The sequence below is a fragment of the Megascapheus bottae genome, chromosome 29, assembly GCF_031878675.1.
Source record: "Megascapheus bottae isolate mThoBot1 chromosome 29, mThoBot2.hap1, whole genome shotgun sequence".
Classification (NCBI taxonomy): Eukaryota; Metazoa; Chordata; class Mammalia; order Rodentia; family Geomyidae; genus Megascapheus; species Megascapheus bottae.
The window spans coordinates 4,193,615-4,213,807 of record NC_143537.1 but is presented as its reverse complement, the minus strand read 5'-3'; the positions used below and the strand labels follow the sequence as shown (position 1 = coordinate 4,213,807).

Sequence of the window (20,193 nt, the reverse complement as noted above, 5' to 3'; positions counted from 1 at the left end):
GAGCGGCCAGGAGCTCACTTCCCACTCTCAGAGCTGTGGAGCAGTGCGCTTGCGCAGAGTTGAGGGCGCGACTCGAGACCGGCGTGGGCGGGACAAAGAGGAAAAAAAGATAATGCCAGTCTTCTATTGGCTGTGTCGCCTCGCGTCACGAATGACCTCATTGGACACCTTGCGTCTACGGCGCACGTGCGCCTTCTGTGTTCCTCAGCGGGATTGGTCGGCCCCGCTGTTCTCAGGCTTCCAATTGGCTGCTGTGGGGGTGGGCGGGGAAAGTGCCCGCTGATTTGAATACCCGCATTCCGGCTGCGCCCTAACGGTCGGCATCGGGCGCGGGCTCCGCTGGTCGCAGGCCGGGACGATGTCGTTTCCCAAGGCGCCTTTGAAGAGATTCAATGACCCTTCCGGTGGGCGCGGGGAGCGGGATCTGGTGGGAGTGAGCGGGGCCTGGGCGGTTCCCGGGCGGGCGACGGGCTCCGGGCGCCCCGTCGGGGCCTCACCGCGCCGGCCTCAGGCTGTCTCGGGGCCGGGGCGGGGTCGGGCCGCTCCGGGCCTCGGGATGCAGCTGCGGGCGGGGTCCCCGGCCACCGCCGAGCTGACTAAGCGGGGGACCGGGCGCGGACGGGCGCCGGGGCCGCAGCTCCCGCCCCAGCCCGCGAGTCTCCTCAGAACTCCCCGTCGGCCTCTGGCGTCACTGAGGGCGCTGAGCGGCGTCAGCTGGCGTCGCCTCGGGGCCCCGCTCCCCACCCCCCCCCCCCCGACCCCCGGCAGGAGGGTCGATCGCGGGGCGGTGGGGGGGGGGTGGAACGCGGCCCGCCGGCCTCTGTGCGCGTGCGCCGGCCGGCGTGTGCGCGCGCACCCCCCGGGCCTGGGCCCTTGGCTCCCGGCTGGCCGGGAGGCGGAGACCCGAGGCCAGCCCAGCCTGGAGTGCGAACCATCGGGCGGGGGGGACAGCTCCCCGGGCCCGCACGAAACGAAGAAAATAAACAGGGGAAAAGAAGCGCTCGACGGGCTGGCCCTCCACCGAGGCAGGCTGACTTCCCGCCCTGCGGAATACCCAGGGTGATAAGCCTGAGCCACCAGGCCCCGCTCTCCTGCTACAGTTTTAAAACAATGAAGCAATTCCCGTTATCTGCTTCCCAGGACCGTGGGTGTGAGCCACTGGGCCCCAACTAAATGGCTTTATTTTTAATCTGACTCCCTGAACAATCCTGTTTTCGTTTCACTGTTACTGATTTAAAAGCCCTTGAACTTAGAGTTACACGTTTTTAGTTTGCTCCTAAACAAGGTTAATGTGCTATTCCAGAAAGCTAGAAAAAGAATGTTGTCACCACTACAGAATAGTAAATGCTTGAGAAGAAAGCTGGGTTAATCTTGAGTTTAAACATGACATAATTACACACCTATGGGAAAAAAATGATCCAGAAGTCAATTAAAAATTAACTTTTATCGTTCTGGTATGGGTTGCTCACCTCTAATTCTCCCTACTCAGGAGGCTGACCTTAAGGAAAATTCTTAATCACCAACCAGCAAAAAGACAGAAAATAGAGCTGTGGCTCACGCGATAGAACACAAGCCTGGAGCAAAAGTAGTTCAAGGACTGTGCCTTAGTACAAGCCTCAGGACTAGCACTAAAAAATAAATAACTTTTATGGACTGTGACTGTAGCTCCCGTAGTAGAGTAAGTGCTCTACGAGGCCCCAATACCACATATTTAAATGCTGTTAGGTGAAAAGGAAAAGAGCAGGATTGAAATATGCTCACTATTACATAACCAAAGATACAGACAGTACTAACCCAAGTGTCTAAGGACTTCAGAGTACTTGATAGATGCCAACTGTATGCTGCAATTGCATACAGCAGATCTTGTTTTCCCTTACAGAATACTGAATGATGTGTAGCTGTATTGAATAGCCATCCAGTAAGGAGTAGAGCTAAGCAACAACATCCTTAATGGGTCATTACAGTGTATGCTATTTAGGGGTCATTCACTCCATCTGCAATTTCTGTCAGGTAATATACAAATGACAGAGTTCATCACTCTGCTCATGGTGGATGGCTGAATGAGCCTGCACAAACTTTTCCTTAAGAGGCCTCTAGGACCATGTTTCCTTGGTATTATTCAGAGTGTCAACCCCTAATTTCATAATTTTGCTGGGCTAGCTCTTAGACTTCTTGCTTCTGCTTCATGACTAGTTGGAGTTACAGGAGTGTGCCCCCCAAAGGGACTTCTTTTTCTAACAACTTATATTAGTGATGTATGTGTAAGTTAGAATTGTAGCCTGTGCTGGCCTTGAGGTTAAAATACTTCAGCCACCCAAGTGCTGAGATTACAGGTGTATGTTGCCATATCTGGGTTTATTTTGATGTATTTTTAACAAGGAATCATGACCAATGCTAACTATTTCATGAATGTCCTATGCTTTCTCTAGGTTGTGCACCATCTCCAGGTGCTTATGATGTTACAGCTTCTGAAGTATCTAAAGGATCAGTATCTTTTCAGAAATCTCAAAGATTTAAAAAACAAAAAGGTAATGAGTTTCTAAAACAATGGTAATGTGAGCTTTTAAGTCTTGTAGCTGTAAGTAATGGTACTTAAAGATACATTTCTGAAGTTGAACAGCCCAAAGTATATTTAGACTATTTTATTTGATGGATTTATGGAAGGCTCAACTACAAAATAAAGCTTTCATCTTTTTACTGAACTGTAACCAAGAAAATTATGCAATGTTTTCTGTCATAATACCACAAATATCAGAAAGGTGTTAAAATGTGAAAAATGTTGTACAATTATTTGGAAAAGTACAATGAAAAGAATGTTAATTCATTGATAGAAACAAGAAGAAATTTGGAAATTTATGTTTGATATATGTTTAAAGCATGTAAAGCCCAACCATAATCATTTCAATTCATTTTTCTGAAGAATCTCAACAGAATCTTAATGATGACGCAGACACTACCTTGCCTACTTCAGCTAAAAGAGCTAAGACTATGGGATTAAAGGTGAGGAAATTTATATGATAGCTGACTGTCAAAAGATAAGCTAAGTTCATAAATCAACGTTATAATAAATCTTCCGATTAATGAAGTTATCATTAGGACTCTGGCAAGTTTTTTTAATCTGCCCAGTGATTATTAAATCCACTATGACAGTTGTTGTGTCCTGCTATTAATGTTTTCATTTGTTCATAAATAGACAACTGCTTTCTGAAGGAGTTGCACAGATTAACATATCATCATGTGACAAAGATTCAGAGTAGGAAGTCCAAAACTCCAGGTTATACTTATGTTGTTTACTCATTTGGCAATTAATTAAATCTCTAGATTTGCAATATAGAATAAATTGGTCCATTGTGTGAGTAGACATATATGGTTATTGAGCACTTGGAATTCTGCTAGTGCATTGTCCATAAACCTTTACCTATTACTTTCATGTATTGCAAACTTTTTAACCTGCTACGTTTTGAGATTTTAAGAACCTTTTATTTAATTTGCCAGAGAAGCTACCTGTAATATAGTTCATGAACTCATGAATCCAGGTGAACTAGCCCATGCCTTTAAACTTAGCACCCAAGAGACTAAGGAAATATTATGAGTTTGAGACCAGCCTGGCTACATAGTAAGGCCCTACACAAAAGATCAAATAAATGAAAGTTGTTTAGAACCTTTCATTTTTTTAATTTAAAAATCAAGTTTGTGCTGTTTGTGGCACTTGTTTATTATTCATTTGTTTATTGTTCCTTGTCTTTTAAACAGAAGGACTCTCAAAAGAATGATAAAGATTTGAAGAGTTTAGAAAAAGAGGTAAGCAATTCTTTCTTGAAATGCCTTTTTAAGTGCTTTATTGAAAACTGAATGTGCCAGCTACGTGTGACTTTATTTTTGTGTGTGTGCCAGTCCTGGGGCTCAAACTTAGGGTCTGGGTGCTTCCATTGAGCTCTTTCACTCACGGCTAGCTCTCTTCCACTTGAACTACAGCTCTACTTCCAACTTTTTTTCTGGCTAATTGGAGATAAAAGTCTCATGGACTTCCTTACCCCTGCTGGCTTTGATCTGTTAAGCTCAGACCTCAGCCCTCTTCTGAGTAGCTAGGATAACTGGTGTGACTGCCTGCTCAATTGGCTGTTTTCAGCATTACCTTTCTCCTAAGGCAGAATTTTCTATAGAACAATGCTGACCTAAAGAATTGATGTCAGGGCCAGGAGTTTAACCTAGTGGTAGAGTGCTTGCCTAGCATGCACAATGACCCAGGTTCAATTCTTCAGTACCACATACATAGAAAAAGCTAGAAGTGGTACTGTGCCTCAAGTGGTAGACTTCTATCCTTGAGAAAGCCTAAGGACAATGCTCAGGCCCTGAGTTCAAGTCCCGGGAATGGCAAAAAAGAAAAGAATCGATTTCACCTCCTTAATGGTGCTAAGCAACTCATCTAGCTTTACTTTTCTGCCGATCTTTGCAGGTTCCTGTTGTTTACTATTCTGGTAATTTTATTCTGTATTCTAAATTAAGTCTTTATTTGGGTACGGTCAAGTGCTAGCTTAGGCTGAGAATATATAAAGGTAAAAGCGTGACTCTGTTCCGGTTGCCCTGGTGAACTTGACTTGAAATGATAATTGGCTATTATTTTACTGAGGATAGGTAGGCCAAAGCAGACATATTTAGTGGTAGTCATCCATGTAATGCCCAGGTCTCAGTGCATAGCTGGGGAGTGTGAGTCCCAGGAGTACAGCTGATCACTTGCATCCGTTACTTCACTGGATATAGAATTTTAGGTTGGCCGACTTAGCCCCACATTCTCCCCCTCCTCCTGCCCCTCAGTCTTGCAGTTAGAACTAAGGGCTTTGTTAGAAGGAAAGGCTGTTGGGGACACACACACACACACACACACACACACACACACATCCCGTTTGTTTACAAATATTTACTGTTATGAATAGGACCAATGGCTGCATTCTGCTTAGAATCCCAGCTCTGCCTCCTTGAAAGGAAAACTGTGTTTAGCATTTCAAAGTAAATTTGTGTAATTAGAATGAATGAAAACAAGAGCTTTTATGCCTTAGAAGTAAATAAACAGCTGCATCACTTACAAGTTTATGCCAAACATAGTGTTGGTGTTCTTTGGCTCAAGTGGTAGAACGGAGCTATGCGTGTAGCTGAGTATTCTGGCTTGGCTAAGCTAGACCTCAAGGACCTGAGTTCAACCCCAATACTGCCTCCCCCCAAAGAAACTTTTTTTTAAAGTATCATTCACAAAGCTAGTAAAATAGTACCTTTAGTTGGGCACTGATAACTTATGCCTGTAATCCTAGCTACTCAGGAGGATGAAATCTGGGTGCTGTGGTTCAAACTCAGTCTGGGCAAGAAAGTTCATGAGACTCTTCAGATAATTACCAGAAAGCTGGAAGAGGAGCTGTGGCACAAGTGAGGGGTAGAGCTGGAGCTTTGAGCAAAAAAGTTAAGGGACAGTGCCCAGGACTGTGCGTGTGATGTCACCATGGGTAATGTCACTATGTATATCCTTTCTAGAGGCCTTACCTGCCATTACCAGTGCATCTACTTGTATTGCCACTATGTTAATGAATCATTCCTTATCAACTTGTTCTCTTAAGATTCGTGTTCTTGTACATGAACGTGGTACTCTGGGCAAGCAGATCCAGGATATGGAATCTGCGTTGGAGAAGATGGAAGCAAAACTAACTGCTGCAGTCAGGGAAAAATCAATGCTGTCTGCAAATAATGCTTCACTGGAAAAACAGCTTATGGAACTAACCAGGACAAATGAGCTACTAAAATCTAAGGTACTTGAAACTCAGGATAACTAAAATTGAGTACGAGGCTTGTTTTTCTTATTAACATACTTTCAAATAGGATTTCATTTTTTTATTAGCAAATCTGGCACGTAAGAAGTTACAAATTCCATTTTGTTGAGTTGTCTGAAATCTTCTCACCTATTAAAACCTTCTCCCTAATATGGCCATTAATAGAAGTCACAATATTTTGAAGTTACTTAACAGATTGATCTCTTTCTCCCTCCCTCTCTCACCCCTCTCCCTCTTACTACTTTCTTCTTCCCCTACTGTCACCCCTTCTCTCTTATCTCCCCTCTCTCATCTCTCCTCCTCTCTTCCCGCTTAGAAAAGGAATAGGAGTGCACAAGAATCTTAACAAGGGAGTAGATTGCTTGGTCCCAGTTTGGCCTAGTGGTAGAGTGCTTGCCTAGCATGCATGAAGACCCCAGTTCAATTCCTCAGTACCACATATATAGAAAAGGCCGGGAGTGGTGCTGTGGCCCAAGTGATAGAACTCTAGCCTTGAGAAAGCCCAAGTACAGTGTTCAGGCCATGAGTTCAAGGCCCAGGACTGCCCCCGCCCCCCCAAAAAAGAAAGGCATCTACATTTTGTATATTTCAGGAATAGGATGTAATTTAAGAGTAATTTTGTTATGCAAGCATATTTAATAAGTTGCTCAGAGTCCTTTGATGTGGGCATATAAAGGTATTCAGAAATAAACCAGAAAGCCATACTAAAGGGACAGAGCGGGGACAAAAACAGTATTAGCAGTTGTATTGGTTGTAGGAAGCAATTATGGTTGAAAACTATTTTTTTCTACCAAAGTACATTGCAGACAAGTATAGCTATACTTGTATGACTTAGCAGGAAACAATTCTAAAATTTTATGTCTATTGTATTTAGTTTACTGATGATGGCAACCAGAAGAATATGAGAATACTCAGCCTAGAGTTGATGAAACTTAGAAACAAAAGAGAAGCAAAAATGAAGGTGAGTGCTACCTTGGGTAAATTAACTGCCTTAGAGATGTAAACAATTTCCCATTTCCTAACACAGGCATCTCTCTTTTATGTAGAGTATGATGGCTAAACAAGAAGGCATGGAAATGAAGCTACAGATGACTCAAAGGAATCTGGAAGAGTCTAAAGGGAAAATAGCACAGCTTGAGGGGAAACTGTAAGTGACTAAAAGGAAAGAGAAATTATTAAGTATAAATGTATTTTTTTCCTTTATTGAACTGATACATGAATACAATTGCACATATTTGTGGGGTACTTCTTTGTTGTAGTGCACATGTGTATTATTCTATTATACTTACATTGGCTAATATATGTGTGTTGAACAAAATCAGTACATATTAACATCACTCTTTTTTTGTTTTTAGTGTTTCAATGGAGAAAGAAAAGGTAGATGAAAAACCTGAAATAGAAAAGCTCTTAGAATACATTGAAGAAATTAGGTAACTGAATAATAGCTTATTGTTGCTATTATTAATGCTTTGTTTTTCTGAACACTGATGATTGTATCATTTTAATTATTTGCTGAGTATATTCCCTTAAAGACATAGGATATTCAAAATTATATGTTTCAATGCAGTTGTGCATCAGATCAAGTAGAAAAATACAAGCTAGATGTTGCCCAATTGAAACAAGATTTGAATGAGAAGAACCGTGAAGTTTTAAACCTCAAGGAGTCTGTTCAGGAAAATGTCATATTAGCTAAACAAGTAGAAGAACTCAGTGCTAAATGTCAGCTACTTGAAAATGAAAAAGGTATTTTAGTGTTTATAGTTTGGTGGGGGTGTTTTGTTTTTGAGAAGTGTTATATTCCATATTTAAGAAAAATACTGTTTGGGTAATTTTTTTTTTTTTTTTTTTTTTGCCTGTCTTGGGCCTTGAACTCAGGGCCTGGGCACTGTCCTTGGGCTTTCTCAAGACTAGAGCTCTACCACTTGAGCCACAGCACCTTTTCTGGCTTAGTTTTTTTTTTTTTTTATGTATGTGGTACTGAGGAATCGAACCCGGGTATTCGTGCGTGCAGGCAAGCACTCTACCACTAGGCTAAACTCCTGGCCCTGTTTGGGTAACTTTTTTTTTTCATATGATTTTTATTATAATTAATAGAAAGTTACATTATATTTACCAGATAGAAGGTGCATTACTTCACAAACACTGATACCCTTTCTCATGTTTTAGTCCCCATTTCCCTCCCCCCACCGGATAACTTTTATTAAATTATTTAAACAACCAAATAGCTGATTCTTTATTTGCAAATTTTTTGCTTAATGTTCTTTGCTTAGTTCTATATATTGAGTTCCTGGTTTTTAAAAATAGTATGTAATGTATATTATTACAGTGAAGATACAAATTTCACAATATGGAGTCTCCCTCCACACATACCCGAAAATACTTGGTTTTATATCACATACTAAAAGGATAAAAAGAAACAGAAATCTGGTGATGATATTGAGTCAGGTTCTGGTGGCTTGCATGTAATCCTGTAGAGCTGTGGTTCATATGGAGGTATACTAGCCGAGGAGCAGAAAAGCTAAGGGACAGCTTAGGTCTTGAGTTCAGCTCTCAGTACCCATAACAAAAGAAGAAAAGTAATGTTATTATTTAGTTAACATATTCCTAATGTGTTCCTTGCATAGATGACCTCGTCAACAAGAGTAGAGAAAGGAATGAAGATTTAAGTGCTGAGGTGCAAAGCCTCAAAACGAAGCTAATTCTTAAGAAACAAAAATATGAGAAACTACAGCAAGAAAATTTGAAAACTGAGTCACTTCTCCAACAAGAGAAGGTAGGTTGTCTCCAATGTTTTAAAAAAAAACAACATAAAACTCTTCTTACTATGTCATATATTTATTTCTATATATGTTAGTCTTTGTGTATATTTTTTAACAATTCTAATTTTAGACTCTTAGCCTGGGTTAATCATAGATACGCTGATTATTAGAGGTAAAAGATTGTTACAATATGCTGGACGGAATGGCTCACGCCTGTAATCCTAACTACTCAGGAGGTTGAGATCTGAGGATCAAGGTTCAAAGCCTAACTGGGCACAAGAGGACCTGAGACTCTAATCTCCAGTTAACCTCTAGGAAATAGGAAGTGGGGCCTTAAGCTGAAGAGCACCGGGACAGCACCTAGGCTGAGTTCAAGCCCTATGACACCCCCCCACACACACCCACACAGAAAAGATTGTTACAATGTGTCATTATAAGATTAGTAAATAATATGCAAAAGTAAAATAACATATATGGTGAAATAGTAAATTAAAATTTTTTACTAGGGTATTTTTGTGTTAGACAGGCTGTATAGGTATTTATAACTTGAACTCAGACCCTGAGCACTGTTTCTGTGCTTTTTCTACCACTTTGAGCCACAGTATTACTTCTGGCTTTCTGGTGGTTAATAGGAGATAAATGTCTCCTTGACTTTCCTGCCCAGACTGGCTTCAAATTGTGATCTCCACATCTCACCCTCCTGAGTAGCTAGGATTATAAGCTTGAGCCACAGTGCCCAGCTACAGTTCTCTCATAAAAGCATAACTATAGGGAAGAAAATAACTTTTAAAATGCATCTCCCGTAAAGAAATTGTTACTTGTTTTTTCTTTTTCCTGTTGGTTGGTTGGTTGGTCCTGAGGCTTGCACTCTGGGTCTGGGTGCTGTCCCTAGACTCCTTTTGTCAAGGCTTAACATCCTACCACTTGAACCACAGGGCCACTTCCAGCTTTTCTGTTGTTAATTGGAGATAAGAGTTTCATGACTTTCCTGTCTGGGCTCATGTTTTTATGAGCCAGCTCATAAAAGTATTTTTGTTCTGAACCATAGTATACTAGTATATGAGAAAAGTAAATTAATATCTATATAATATATATTATCCATAAGAATAGATTGTAAACATGTTATTTTACTTTTGTATATTACCATCTACTAGCATATAGCTTGTTTGGGAGTGTTGCATTTAAAAAATAATTTGAAAATTGCATTTATCAGAATGTTAAGATATCGACTAGTACATGGAAAAGTGAATATACAATATAGTTATTTATACTGTTAATATTTCTGGGAAACTTTTGGATTTAGATTACACAGTGCTTGTGTCTTTGGAAAAATCTCAAAGTAATTTCATATTTTTGTGTTGGCTGTTTAAATACAGGAATTATCTTCTCATCTTCAGCAGAACCTATCTAATTGTCAAGAAGAAATTATCAAAGAAAGGGAAAACTATAAAGAAGAACTAAAATCAACATTGAATGAGCTGGAGGAAGCACAACAAAAGGACTTACAAACTGAAATCCTGATCAGCCAGTTAGAAGTGGATACCAAATCTGCAAAAAGAGAACTAAAAGTTCTAAGAGATCAGCTGGCACAGTTTGTATTCACAGTATCTCAAACTTATACATGACTTTAGATATGAAAGCATTTTCTAGTTAAGATTCTCAAAAAGTAAAAGAATAAGTCATTTCAATTCTGAATGACAAACAGTATTATATACACTACATCTTTATAGTTAAAGTATTTTTCACTGTACTTCATATTTTCTGTATAACTTTCTGTACTGAATGTTTTCTGTACATACATTCTGTATATTCAGAAGTTTAAACTTCATTAAATGCAGGGGCTTTGTAATTGGTAATTCTTGTATTCTTTACTCTCCTGCTGCTATAAAATTATTTTAGAATCTCTTTAGTTCTACCCAGTAAACTTTAAACTAACTACATAAATGCACATAACATGGAATGATAAATGTAATAACCAGAAGTACAATAAAGGAGTTAGAGGCATGGCTTAGGTGGTAAAGCACCTGCCAATCAGGGAAAGCAAGTTACAGTTCAAGTTCCATCTTGGACCAAAGAAAAAAGTAAAATAAAAGCAATAAAGATAAATGAAACCAGTCAATACATTAAAAAAAAAAAGAAAGACTTCATGTGCCTCTTTTCATTCTGAGCAGATGATTTGCTAAGGACACCACGAGGTGGTTGTGAGGATTAAGGAGGTGATCCTTTGGAAAGGCCTTATCCCTACTGATGGTTTGGTATGCATGGAATGATGGATAACCATGGATGAAAAGTTGCTGGTGGCAGTCTGCCACTCTCGTTTTGATATATCTAATCATACCTGTACAAGACATTTTTAGCTATCAAACCCGATTGATCTACAAGCTTCTTTGATTCTGGGAAAAAAAAAAAAAGAATAATATACTACTATAGGAAACCTGGTGATAAAATCTCATGCATGTCATCCCAGCGCTAAGGAGATTGAGGGAGAAGGAGCTTGAAGTCAAAGCCTGGACTACATTTGAGACCTCAGCTACAAAAAGAAAATACTGTTGTCAGAAGTCATAATTGGAATCCACATTTTAAAAGAGCTAGTATAACAATATATGATTTTGTGTCTTTAAAGTAATGATTTGATGGAGAGATTGAAGAGTGCTGTTCCTATAAATGCCTATATTTTATTTTCTCATTTTTCTGTTTTCTTAGGAAAGAAGCTGAATTGGAAAAAAATAATATAGCTCATATGCAAACCACCTTGATTTTGCAGAAAAGTTATAGTAATACATTGCAAAACCTTGAAGATGTAACTGCTCAGTTTGAAAGGTATTAATCTTAATACATAAATTTCCTGGTCCCAGGAAGACACAGTGATCATACCTGTAATCTCAACACTGGGTAGGCAGAGAAAGGAGGGATAGCAAGTTTGAATCCAACTTCGCTTGCTCCCTTCAATCTCACCAAAAAAACAAAAGAACCTCTTTTGACCTCTGTAGCAGTTTAATGCCATTCAAACTTAGCTCACAGTTGGTTTGATAGATTTGCTCACTGATCGTCTACATACTGTATTCACCTCTATATATTTTTCCCTTCTTTAAAAAACTGCTAGGGTCTCACACCTGAAATCCTAGCTGCTCGGGAGGCTGAGCTCTTAGGATTACAGTTTGAAGCCAGCAGAGACCTGAAAATCTGTCAGATATCCAATTTACCAGCCAGAAGTGGAGGTGTGGCTCGGTGAGCACCGACCTTGGACAAAAAAGCCAAGCAAGAGAGTGAGGCCCTGAGTTTAAGCCTGTACTGGCACACACAATGAAGGTTTGATTGTATAAATTAGGGAAATATATTGTACATTTTGTACTTGAAATATTAATAGTAATATTTCTATCTGGTATATTAATAGTAATATTTCCATTTATTTAACTTTGGGCCTAGGTGTTGCCCCTGAGCTTTTGTGCTTAAGGCTGGTGAGTGCTCTACCACTTAGAGCCACAGCATCACTTCTGGTTTCCTGCTGGTTAATTAGAGATAGGTGTCTCAGACTTCCTGCTTGGGCCATCTTAGAACCATCAGCCTCAGATTTCTGCCTCTTGAGTAGGATTACAGACGTGATCCACACGTGCTTGGCTATTTATCTTTTATTTTGGGAAAATATTCCTTTTCTATTTTATAAAAGAATGTCCAACTTTGTATATGAACTATAAAAAAATAAAATCAATACAAATGAGACTGTGAAAGACAACCAATTATCCAGAAGATTTTCAACAGCTTTGTATATTTATGTGTTCCATCTCTGTGCCTTCTCAGAACAGATGAAACTTCCTTGAGGCCTTCATTTATGGCTTATTTTTACCTCATGTATTGCAATTTGACATGTATGTTAAATAGAGAAAGGCATTATCTAATTTTGCTTTTGTCTCAATGACAGCAAAATAGATTGTCATAGCATTACAATGTTCTGGGATTTGCCTTTTCATTATACATTGTGTGTTTATTGAGCTAAAATTTGCTCGTGGTTACTGTTGTGACTCCTTGCTTATATGAATGTACTACGATTTTTCCAATCTCAATAGTTTAATAAATAAATCTGTAAGTGATTTTTATTGGTTCTATAATTTCACTCACTGTAAATATACTAATACCCTTAAAAATGTGTTTCTTGGGGCCGGGAGCTTGGCCTAGTGGTAGAGTGCTTGCCTAGCATGCACGAAGACCCAGGTTCTATTCCTTGGTACCACATACATAGAAAAAAGCTGGAAGTGGTGCTGAGACTCAAGTGGTAGAGCTCTAACCTTGAGAAAGCCCAAGGACAGTGCTCAGGCCCTGAGCTAAAGCCCAAGACTGGCCAAAAAAAAAAAAAAAAAATGTGTTTCTTGAAATAGTAGAGAGCAAGCCAACACAGCAAGCTGAGTGAGTTTTATGTCCTTAGTTCAACATTGGTACTGATAAAAAATTACTTAACTCAATATTATTTAAAACTAGTAATTACATTAAATGTATGATACATCCATTTATAACATAGCTTTTACAATGCAAACTTTTTATTATCTTTTTATTTATTTGTTTGATTATATAATGACTTTTGGTTGGTCCTGGAGCTTGAACTCTGGCCCAGGACACTGACCCTAAGCTTTTGTGCACAAGGATTACTCTACAACTTGAGATAACTCCATTTTCAGCTTTCTGTGACTAATTTTAAATAAGAATCTCACAGACTTTCCTGTCCAGGCTGGCTTCAAAAAGTGACACTCAGATCTCAGCCAAGTGTGAGCCACTGGTATCTAGCTAATGACAATTACTTTTATAATAACTTTCTATTAATTATTTAACCTGTTTGAATCAAACCTTTACAATATACTCACACATTATTTATTAAAGATTGTAAAGTATTAAAGATAATTCAATAATTTTCAAAATGTGTTTTTATTTCCAAGTAATATAAATATATTCCTAAGAAAATAATCACATTAAAATATGTCCTGCTTCGGGGGAAAAAAAAAGTTTCTTGGAAGCAGATCTTTTCCATTACTGTATCTCCTCCATCTTCATGTAGCTGTCTCTATCTGCTAGTGCTTATGTGAACAATGCAGTTCTTGGTCTTTCCATTGGTTTCTTTTTCTAGCCTCTCCTTTTTTTGTTGTCATGTTTTCATTGCAGTTGGTGACATCTTCATCTTCTGTACTCCTCATTCCATAAGTCTTAACTTCATCTTTTATTGTTTTCTCTCTCTTACCCTTTATGTCCAGGCTTTGTATGTGAAAATTTTCTGTTCTCTCTACAAAAGAGTCTCATATCTTTTCATTGCCAACATAGGCTAATCCCATCCCCCCTTTCTCTCACCTGGCTAATAATTATCTTTCTACTAATTTTATAGTTTTTCTTCTGCACTTCCCTGTACCATAAATCCTCCTCGTCTCTAGAGTAATCTATGTACTTATGTGGAAACCTTTAATAGGGCCCCTTGTTCCTCTAGTACTCCACTATGCTCAATATTCACCTCTGACCTCTCATTCGTGAGGCATCATCTCACCTCTCAAAGGGCTTGTTCTGCCTACCTCTCAGCTCACTATCCACAGTGTAGGATCCCCAATTCTATCAGCTTAAAACCCTCGTACTGTTCCTTCCTACCACATACTACAAGTGTGTTTGTAGCTGTATATTTACTTATATTTTATAAAGGGCCATGAACTTTGTGACAGTAGATTCAGAGATTGTATTTGGTAGTTGTGTTTTGTTTTCTTCAAACAAAAAGTGTCTTGTAGACTCTTGAATTAACTTTGTAAGCGCATGAGTATATTGCATGGTTGTGTTTGTTTTACTAAAAAGTACCAAAAATAGCAACTAGATACACGTGTGAATGTTGCACATTTAAAATGTTATTCTTTTTCCTTTTAATAAGCTATAAGGCAGCAATAGTTAGTGAGATAGAAGATCTTAAACTGGAGAATGCATCTCTACAGGAAAAACTAGCCAAAGCTGAAAAGCATGCACAAGATGTTCAACATCAGATAGTAACAACAGAAAACACAAATCAAGAATATGCAAGGTATGTAGAACAAGTAATATTCCTACCCTGCAGCTTCAGACAAGAATTTCTTGACTAAAGAAAGAGGTACAGTAGGAATGTAGGACAAAAGTCAGTAAGACAAAGGATATGATCGAAAGTTCATTATATACTTGTACAGCAATCTATGGTCCATTTTAAAATGTTCCCCCCCCCCCAAAAAAAGAAACAGATCAGCTGAAGGAGGTTTTAAAATTGGTCTCAGTGGTGCCTGAAATACTGGAGTTCCTGATACAGGGTTTATTTATAACTTATTAAACATGTGCATGGAGGCATAAAAGGTATTAAAAGGGTATACTTCTTAAGGCGTTCCTTAGTGTGTTGGGTTTTTGTTTTTTTAAAGAAAATAATGAAATGTCTGTACAATGTCTAGAGGACTCTTTTTCTCTCAAATTCCAGGATGCTTGCAGATCTCCAGAACAAGTCAGCACTGAAAGAAGCAGAAATTAAAGAAATCACAGATAGCTCACTTAAAAAGATAACTGATTTGCAGAACCAACTTAAACAACAAGAAGAAAAGGTTAAGCAACTAGAAGATGAAGAAACAAGGTAAAATACATTTACAACTTGAGTGCATTTAACCCATTTTGTGAGTATCTGCTGGTCCTAGGACTTGAACTAGGGGCCTGGACATTGCCCTTGGGTGTTTGTGTTTAAGGCTAGTGCTATACCACTTGAGCTACAACCTCAAAAGCCTTACATGTTTTCATTTTTGGCTTTTTGGTGGTGAGAGTGTTGCAGATTTTTTTGCTTGGGCTAACTGTGGATTCTGTGGTCATAAAATCTCAGCCTCCTGAGTGAGTAGCTAGGATTACAGGTGTGAACCACTGGAGCCTGGATTCTAAATAACAGTTTCAATTTACCATGCAGGAGGTCTGAGAAAGAAAGTACAATGGCAGATTTAACAGAGGAAATGAATAAGTGGCGTCTCCTTTATGAAGAACTGTATGAGAAAACCAAGCCCTTCCAGGTTTGTCCTGTAGAATTAAACTTGTTTGTATTTATTTAAGGAATTCGAGTTTTCCCCTGAGACAATCATGATAGTGATTTGTTTTGCTGATTACTATGCATTTATTGTTCCAGTTTCCTATTAAAAGCTCATAAGTTTTATAACTTTTTTCGTCTTACTTAGAAATAGTTTATCAAGAAATGATTGACAAATATGCATAAATTTTCATGTAACCTAGATTAACCTATTTTTTTAGAAATATTCTCTCATAAGCAGTTTGAAGTTAATAGGCCAGAAGGTTTTCCTGGTATGAACACTAGTAAGTTGTTACTTTGTAAAATGCATGTTTTCACTGTCTCTTGTGTTTTGCAAATTAATGCACTGATCTTTTAAAAGAAAAAATACAACAAACGTTAATTTAGACACTTAAAGTAGAAATACGTGTGAATCACAAAGTGGTGATATACTTGATACATATAGAGAGAGGTGGATGACTATTTCCTTTCCTCTATGTTGTTTTGGTTTTGGATTTTTTTCTTAATTTTCTTTTAATGGGCTTTTTGAGACAGTGTAAAAGTGTTTCTTAGAGTATCTTAGAGCTTTTTATATAAGAATACTTTTTTTCTTAGAATACTCCTTTGAGAAAGGATGCTCTTGGAAGTGACACTGTGGCTTAAGGGGTAGGGTGGTAGCCTTGAGCTGAAGAGCTCAGGGACAGCACACAGGCCCAGAGTACAAACCCCATGACCAACAACAACAAAGAAGTATAGCCTTATTTTGCTTATTTGGTTTATTTTCATGATTTAACTGAAGTTAGTAAGATTTAACAATTTCAGTTGTTTGTTTGTTTTTTAGGAACAACTGGATGCGTTTGAAGCTGAGAAGCAGGCACTGTTAAATGAACACGGGGCAACTCGGGAGCAGCTGGATAAGATAAGAGGCTCCTATGCTGAGCTATTGGGTCACCAGAATCTAAAGCAAAAAATCAAGCATGTTGTGAAGTTGAAGGATGAAAATAGCCATCTCAAATCGGTTTGTAAAATAGCATTTTCATGGGGCCAGGAGTTTGGCCTAGCAGTAGAGTGCTTGTTTAGCATGCACAAAGACCCGGTTCAATTTCCCAGTACCCCACATACATAGGAAAAAACCGGAAGTGGTGCTGAGGCTCAAGTGGTAGAGCTCTAGCCTTGAGAAAGTCCAAGGACAGTGCTCAGGCCCTGAGCTCAAGCCCAGGACTGGCAAAAAAAAAAAAAAAAAAAAAAAATAGCATCATTTTCATGAAAGATGCAATTAGAGGGCTTCTTCTGCCATGGCATCATCACCTCATGAAGCAGAGCAGAGGGCATTAGGCCCCAGCCTTTTCACCACACTGTGCCTAAGTAGAATTCCTTGTGCCACAATTCAGGCTGACCCAAAATGCTTTCTCTACCTCAACTACAATTTCTAGGTCATAACCTCAGCAGCTGGTAGCTGCTGGTAACATCCACTGTTAATGTCCTTCTCCTGGAAAAAAGGACCTTTGCGGGAGTTGAGGAAAGAGGAAAGCTTATATCTTTAGTTATAGCCTTCGGCCTGGAGTATCTGCCTTACCCAGCTTGGAGTTGAGAACGGAGGAAGCACTTTCATCTTTCCTACAGTTTTTGTTATTGCTCATGTATATGTGTCTGTGTGTGTCTGTGTCTCTGTCTGTGTGTCTGTGTCACTATGTCGGCCAGCTTGGCCTTGAAACACTCAATCTCCTCACCAATTCTTCATGTGTATCAACTTGCCCATATATTCCCACAGTCATCCTTGATGGTCATTTTAAATCCAAAAATGAATTTATGATACAGACAAAGCCGCTCAACAGAAACTGCAAAGCTGAGTGTGCTGGTGCATGCCTCTGACCCCAGCTCTGGGAGAGATGGTGACAGGATAGAAATTCTAAACCTCCCCAGGAAAAAAAGTGACCAGGTTTTTATTTTGTTGTAACTCTGTTGGACATAGAGGCAGGGAGATTATAAGGCCAGCTCAGGCAAAGAAACACAAGAACATGTTTCTGAATGGATATTTTGCAATCCCCAAACTTAACTCTTCACAACCATGCATCTGTGGCTTTTGGCCTTTAGCTCACAGAGCCATCATAGAGCACCAGCTGGTGTGGGTTTTGAATGTTGACATGGATTCTTCTAAAAAACATTTCAAGGAGTGAGTTTGTTTCACAAGTCAAGTTGAATATAGTGCATCTCCCCCAAGGCCACTTCTTCCCTTCTTCCCCCATCTCTCCCAGTTATACCCACCCCCTCAACTCATAGTTGAATCATTCAGTGGATTCTCAAGCAGCCAGCTTCTGTGTCACTGGGGGAATTGCATTGTTCCTCCCCCTGAATGTTCTCCTAGATCTGTACCAGGTCCCCTGGATCCATTTTCAGAGTCAAGTCTTCACTGGTTGTCTTTCTCGTGTTTAGTAGCGCAAGGCTACCTGTCACAGAGCATTTACACTGTTCAGTCAAAAGTTGATTTTCCGGATCAGACTGCGTAGTTAAGCTGCCTGCCCTCAATTTCTGTTTTGGTCTGATTTTCTCTATGATCAGTGTTCCTTTAAAGTCTACCTTTGAGCTGGCTATCAGTTGCTCACTGCAATCCGGAGGCCAAAATAAGATCTGAGGATTGAAGCCAGACAGTTTTACTTCAATAAACAACCCCCCAAAAAGCCAGAAGAGACATTTTTGTGGCGGAAGTGATAATGTGCTAGACTTGAGCATGAAGAGGTTAATTAAGGTCTGGAGTTCAAGCCCTTAGGACCAGGGGGGGAAAAATGCCTTTGCTTGAATAACGCTGCCATTTTGTTTGAGTCTTTCAGTAATTAGTTTTAAGTTGAGCTTTCATTACAAAAACAGTTTATAACTGTAGGAAAAGAAATGTATATAGCTATCATAGCTGCTTCAGATCATTTTGTCACTTGATTGGAAAGTATGTTTGCATTACTTTGTGCACAAGCAACTTTATCAGCAGCATTGGCGATAGGTTTTTCCACTGTGATCTTTACTAGTTACCTGTTACCTGTTTTTCTCGCATAGGAGGTGTCAAAACTCCAATCTCAGCTTGCTAAAAAGAAACAAAGTGAACAAAAACTTAAAGAAGAATTAAATAAAGTTCTGGGTATCAAGCGCTTTGATCCGTCAAAGGCTTTTCATCATGAATATAAAGAAAATTTTGTTAAAACCCCATTAAAGGAAGGTAAGAAATTAATACATGTATAGAACTGTCACACACACGTACACATGATGTACATTTTAACTTAAATATTTGCTAGTCCTTAATAATTTATTAGTTTGTAGACCTAGGAGAAATACATTTTCTTTTCTGACTAAATATACCTTTCCAAATTGGTAGAAATAGTGAATTAAAAAATACAAATAAATTATGTCGCAAAAGGTCAAGCAATGTTCCATCTGCCTTCAAAAAAGCATGCATTTTTGCTTATAATGAATATGGTTTGAGTTTAAAGTAGTAACATTTCTTTTTAACAATCTTTTCAGGCAATACAAACTGTTGCTAAGCTCCTGTATAGTGTGAAGAATCATGCAAGTAAATATCTGAGAAATATGCTGCCAGAAGCCTATTAGAAATTATTCTTATTGTTGATATTGCTATTTTTATTACTATGTTTATATTGGATGTCTGATAATATATTTAATTTTAACTGCTGATCCTCAGGTGTGTGAAAAAAAGTGTAACATTTGTTTCCAAATGTCATTTGACACTGTTCTCTTGTTAAGTACCTGTTTAGCACCTGACCTATCAAAGTTGGTTTCCAGTTTCCAGCATAGCCACTAAATATCACTCAAATTCTAATCCCCAGATTGTTTTGCCTTGGTTCTGGAAATCTTTTTAAAAACTGAAGCACCTGGCTTGTGGCCTTTTCTTTGATGTACTAATAATGGTCATTTCTGTCCTATACATGATTTGTGCATTTCCAGTAAAACTAAGGGCATGAATGGCTCCACAGTCACCTTTAATAACTTGTGTCAAAGTGACTGAATTACTTAATAATTTATAGACTCATTGGCTGTACCTCAATTCAAACCATTCATTGTAAACAGTTAATTCTAGGATGCACTATAAATTTGAACAATTCTACATGTAGCCTTTTAGAGAATATGTCCTCTGTATGTGTACTGAATTATTTGTGTCACCTAAAATAAAATAACAATGATCATTTCCTGGGTTACTCTATTTTCCTTTATGAAGTTACCTGAACATTTCTACTCAGAATGTGTTTATTGTCTCCCTCCTTACCTTTCCCCAAGATTCACAGATGATACTCTTGGGTAATTCTGCCTCTCTTCTCTCTGATTTGAGGAGTTAGTATGTTGTTAAAAAGTCTCCTTAATATGTTCATGGGCCAATTCAGATAACCACTATGAGAATATCTCTTCATAAATACTTGTGTTCAATCATATGTGAATGAATTTTAAACATCATAGATAATTTTAAGATAATTTTAAAAAATTAATAAAAACCAAATGGTTTCAACTAATCCAGTAGCAAAGAACAGTTGGGTTCACTCAACCCCCACCCATCCAGAGGACTGGGAATAAGACCTGACTCTTAAGGGATAGAGTTAAAACC

The 20,193-nt window shown here is 38.8% G+C and overlaps 1 protein-coding gene across 1 annotated transcript; it reads left to right on the top strand.

Moving 5' to 3' along the window:
* The first annotated feature begins 293 nt into the window (after positions 1 to 293).
* Hmmr (hyaluronan mediated motility receptor) lies at positions 294 to 19,782 on the top strand. Its single transcript, XM_090320728.1, has 18 exons — positions 294 to 404; positions 2,430 to 2,528; positions 2,921 to 3,000; positions 3,754 to 3,801; positions 5,607 to 5,795; positions 6,691 to 6,777; positions 6,863 to 6,963; positions 7,172 to 7,246; positions 7,384 to 7,559; positions 8,441 to 8,589; positions 9,952 to 10,166; positions 11,279 to 11,395; positions 14,466 to 14,612; positions 15,030 to 15,179; positions 15,504 to 15,600; positions 16,435 to 16,611; positions 18,639 to 18,798; positions 19,101 to 19,782. Exons 1-18 carry the CDS (start codon positions 359 to 361, stop codon positions 19,118 to 19,120), a joined length of 2,133 nt encoding a protein of 710 aa, XP_090176854.1. The 5' UTR covers positions 294 to 358; the 3' UTR covers positions 19,121 to 19,782.
* The last annotated feature ends 411 nt before the right edge of the window (positions 19,783 to 20,193 follow it).